Source organism: Camelus ferus, chromosome X (assembly GCF_009834535.1).
Source record: "Camelus ferus isolate YT-003-E chromosome X, BCGSAC_Cfer_1.0, whole genome shotgun sequence".
Classification (NCBI taxonomy): domain Eukaryota; kingdom Metazoa; phylum Chordata; class Mammalia; order Artiodactyla; family Camelidae; genus Camelus; species Camelus ferus.
In genome coordinates, this window is record NC_045732.1 from 84271121 (window position 1) to 84274884 (window position 3764).

Below are 3764 nucleotides of genomic sequence, written 5' to 3' on the forward strand. Positions count from 1 at the left end.
GAATTCCAATTTTATTTATTTGGAATTGCAAATTTATTCTAATTTTATTTATGGGTAAAATTCAAATTTTATCCAATGTATTGATCTTGGTCAGCTATGGTGATCATGTGACCAAGATCTTTCTAATGAGATATAAGCAAAAGCTGTTAGATGAGACACCCAGGAAGAATGCTTAATAACAGAACTAGACTAAAAAGAAGAAAAAGTAAATAATACATGCAGTTTTTCAGAATATATCAGATATCACATTTGGATTGAAATGTCCTGATATGAACAGTACTGAATGAAGATATTTTAGAGATATGGTCTAATTCCTGAACTGTGCAATTAAAAATGTTTAAGGACATGTGCTTCTAATAGGAAAAATATGTTATAACAGGAAGTGCATTTCAAAAATGGAAATGAATTTAACCTGACAGTACCTAATTACTCATTTAATTCACTGGTATGGCATTTACTTTGAGAGAAAATTAACATTGTTGCTTCAGTTTTACAGAATTGCTGATACATTGGTATAACATGAATTATATATTGGTTGGTTGGCTTTCTTCCAAAAGAAGTAAGTTTAAGTTTTCAAATAAATGACATCCCAGACCACAAAATGCTTCAGCACTTGAGTTTTATTCAACTAAACATTAGCATGGGCAGTCTTTCTCCAAAATTGATGTTCCTAGCTCTTAATAGCTCATTAGTATCTTTCTTATTCTCTCATGGAAAAATGCATCCCTATTATATACGACACTTCAGCAGTCAGCCGTGATAGTTGTAAATGCCACAGCTGTCAGGTTCACCGAGTACTTCTACAGTGCAAGACATTTGAACTATCTACAGTAATACCTCCCTTAACTAGGGGTCAGCTTCCCAGCGACTATTGAGAAAACAAACAAGGCCTCTTCAAATATCAAGATGCCTGTAACAGTAATTTGGTTAACAAGAGCAATTTGGTAAGGAAAGGTCAGTGGTACTAGTGGCAGCATATAGAGTGTTTGGAGAGATGACAGGAAACAGCAGGTGAGTAGCATGAAAGACAAAATGTAAAAAAAAAAAAAGTGTTTCACTCTGTGTAATTTGGGAAATCTTGCTCTGCATACATCCTTCTGCAAATCTTTGTTTCCTAAGAATGGAATTGGTTTAAAAAAAATCAATGTATTGATAACTTCAAAGAATTTGTTATGTGTGCTAGGACTATACCAATCCATCACAGCTGCGCGGTCCTCTGCAGGGGAGCTGTCGGGAGTCCTCGGCAAGTGCGCATCAAATGCAGCCCGGCAGGTGGCGGTGGGGCTGAGGCTGGTAGCTTCTGGTTGTGGGGGCTTGTGGCAGAGCTGGGGCCGGCTGTCCCTCACATGCCTGTGCAGGTGGCAGCAGGTAACAGGGCCATCACCGTGCGTCGGGGCGAGGGCTGGCTGCGCACGCATGTGCTCAGCTGTGGTCCTGGTCTTCAAGATGCACTCAACAGTGGGAGCTGGAGCAGGTGGTGTGTTCTGGGCTGGCATCCGCGGGAAAGTGGAGGTGGGCGGTGAGCACTAGTTTGGCAGTAACCGCGTGAGATCCTGGGACCGAGGCACTCATAGCAGCACTGGCTGGAGCAACTCCAGTGTGTGGCGAGTCACTGGGCTGGTGGGTAGTACTGGCTCAGGCAGCTGGAGTCCACGAAGGGGAAAACTGCGGTGCCCTAGGTGGTAAAGCTTTGGGGCATCTGCAGCGGCTGCGATGGCTGTCGGGTTCCTCGGCGGTGTAAGCCTCTGGGGTCTTCTGCAGAGCTGGCCTCTGGGGTCTGCGATGGCCAACACTCCAGGATCCTTGGAGGTGATGTTTGCAGGAAGGGTGCGGTGGCTGTGAGGGCTGTTGAACTCACCAGCGGTGGAGGCTGCTGGGATCCTCTACAAAGAAGGCCACTGGGGCCCACGGTGGTTCCTGCTTCACGGTTGGCACTGATAGCCCTTCTCTTTTGTTCGTGGCTATCGGCAGACGTCTCAGCTCTAACAATCTCCATAGCTGTCTTTGTGGGATGAACTTAAAGTAGGTCCTTTCTCAGTGCCCTAAAAGGCTGAAGAAGTTGACACTCAGCCTGATCTCTTCTTCCCCACTGAGAAGAACTTGCAGACGACGGAGATCCCTCTGAGCGGTGCTGGCAGGAGGCCTGTTCTTCCTACCCTTTCTGCGCGGTTATTCTTGGGTTTCTTTGCACCAGTGTGTTGCTGCAGCTTCTTAACTGGATTCCTGAGCTCTCCCAGAGCTATTCTGGTTCATGGATAACTGTCCAACTGTTGTTTTTTCTAATGGGATGAAGGCTGGGATCTCCTACTCCGCCATCTTGCTGACGTCACTTCTGCCACCCAATTTTCTTTCTTTTTTTTTTTTTTACCAGCAACATCTATTTATTGGACAAGTTCTTTCCCCCAAAGTACAGCTTGTTGTTTTATTCAGGGTTTTGTAGATGCCAGCCAGTTAGGGAACATGGGAAGGATGCTCAGTGAAAGGCAGATACATTGCGAGAAATGTGCCATAAACTGTTTTTTTTTTCTTTTTTGGGTAAAGAAAAAAAACTATATAATGAATATCCCACTCCTGAGTATAGGTGGGACAGGAAAATTTGATTGCTTTTCATCTGCACTTAAGTCTATCTTCTCATTTCACACATACAGTTGATTTGGATACTGCTACTAGGAAAGGTAAAAACAAGTGTCAGGAAGGAAGAAGTATTAACTAAAGGAAACTCAAACAGACGGCTCGTGGTGGGTGGTGGTCAGTAGAAGCAGACGGTGTGCAGGAAGGTCCGGCCGGTCTTCTCCTCGAACTCCTGCAGCAGCTCCTCGATCTCGTTCTCCATGTCTTCTGTGTGCTGGATGCACTGACAGAGATCACAGATGACGAACGCCCCCAGGGTGGCCTCTTCTTGGTTGTCCTCGATGTCCACGTTGATCACGTGCACAGGCTGGCAGGTCTCTTGCTCCCTGGAATTCAGCTCTTCCACCACCTGGTCGTACAGTCTCTCTTCACAGGTGAAGATCAGGTCAAACAGATCTTTGCAATTCTGGAACCTTTCCGGCCGGGGCTTGATTCTTCTGTTTCTGTCCAGCATGTGCAGAACGCCGTTCTGTGTGTAGAGGTCTTTGTCTTTCTTAAGGAGGTCATTGTACATCTGGTCGTAAGTGGTTTTGAAGTCATAAACGTTCGGCTTGTTGGGTGCTGGTCCTGGAAGCTTCACGTGAGTTCCCGTTCCAAAGGACCGGACGCTGAATCCTCGTTTGTTGAGGATGTAGTGCGCCTCCATGCTCCGGTTCTGGTTGCTTGAGCACACCACCGCCACTCTGAGCGGTGGCGACGGCATGGTGGCGGCCGGACGGTCCGCGACTCCCACCTCAGGAATCCCTCCTCAGGAATCCCTCCTCAGGACTCCCGCGCAGCCGCGCCTCTTCCACACGAGCAAGATGGCGATGGCGGCGGCCGGAAGTCGCGCCACAAAGCGGCCGCGCCAGTGACGTAGTGCGTCGGGACGCACGGCGCGCGCGGGCACGCGCACGGCCTCCTCCCCCCGCCCCCCGGCCCCGCCCAGACCACGGGGCTGCGGACGGAGGGAGGCCCCGCCCGGAGGGCACCGCTGCTTCGAGCGTGGGTGGCGGAGGCCCTCGCTCTGCAGAGGCGCCGACCCTCAGTTTTCTTATATGTTCTTTTTTCATTCTCCACTTCAGGTACACCTACTTGTCACCCTTGCAGTGAATCTCATTTCGTTGTCTTCCAGACCGATGATACATCTCTTT

The 3764-nt window shown here is 48.3% G+C and overlaps 1 protein-coding gene across 1 annotated transcript; it reads right to left on the reverse strand.

Moving 5' to 3' along the window:
* Window positions 1-2636: 2636 nt before the first annotated feature.
* Window positions 2637-3339, reverse strand: LOC102521052 (RNA polymerase II subunit A C-terminal domain phosphatase SSU72). The gene has a single exon (XM_006193020.3). The coding sequence runs from the start codon at window positions 3332-3334 to the stop codon at window positions 2750-2752; it is 585 nt and encodes a 194-aa protein (XP_006193082.3). The 5' UTR covers window positions 3335-3339; the 3' UTR covers window positions 2637-2749.
* Between the last annotated feature and the right edge of the window lie 425 nt (window positions 3340-3764).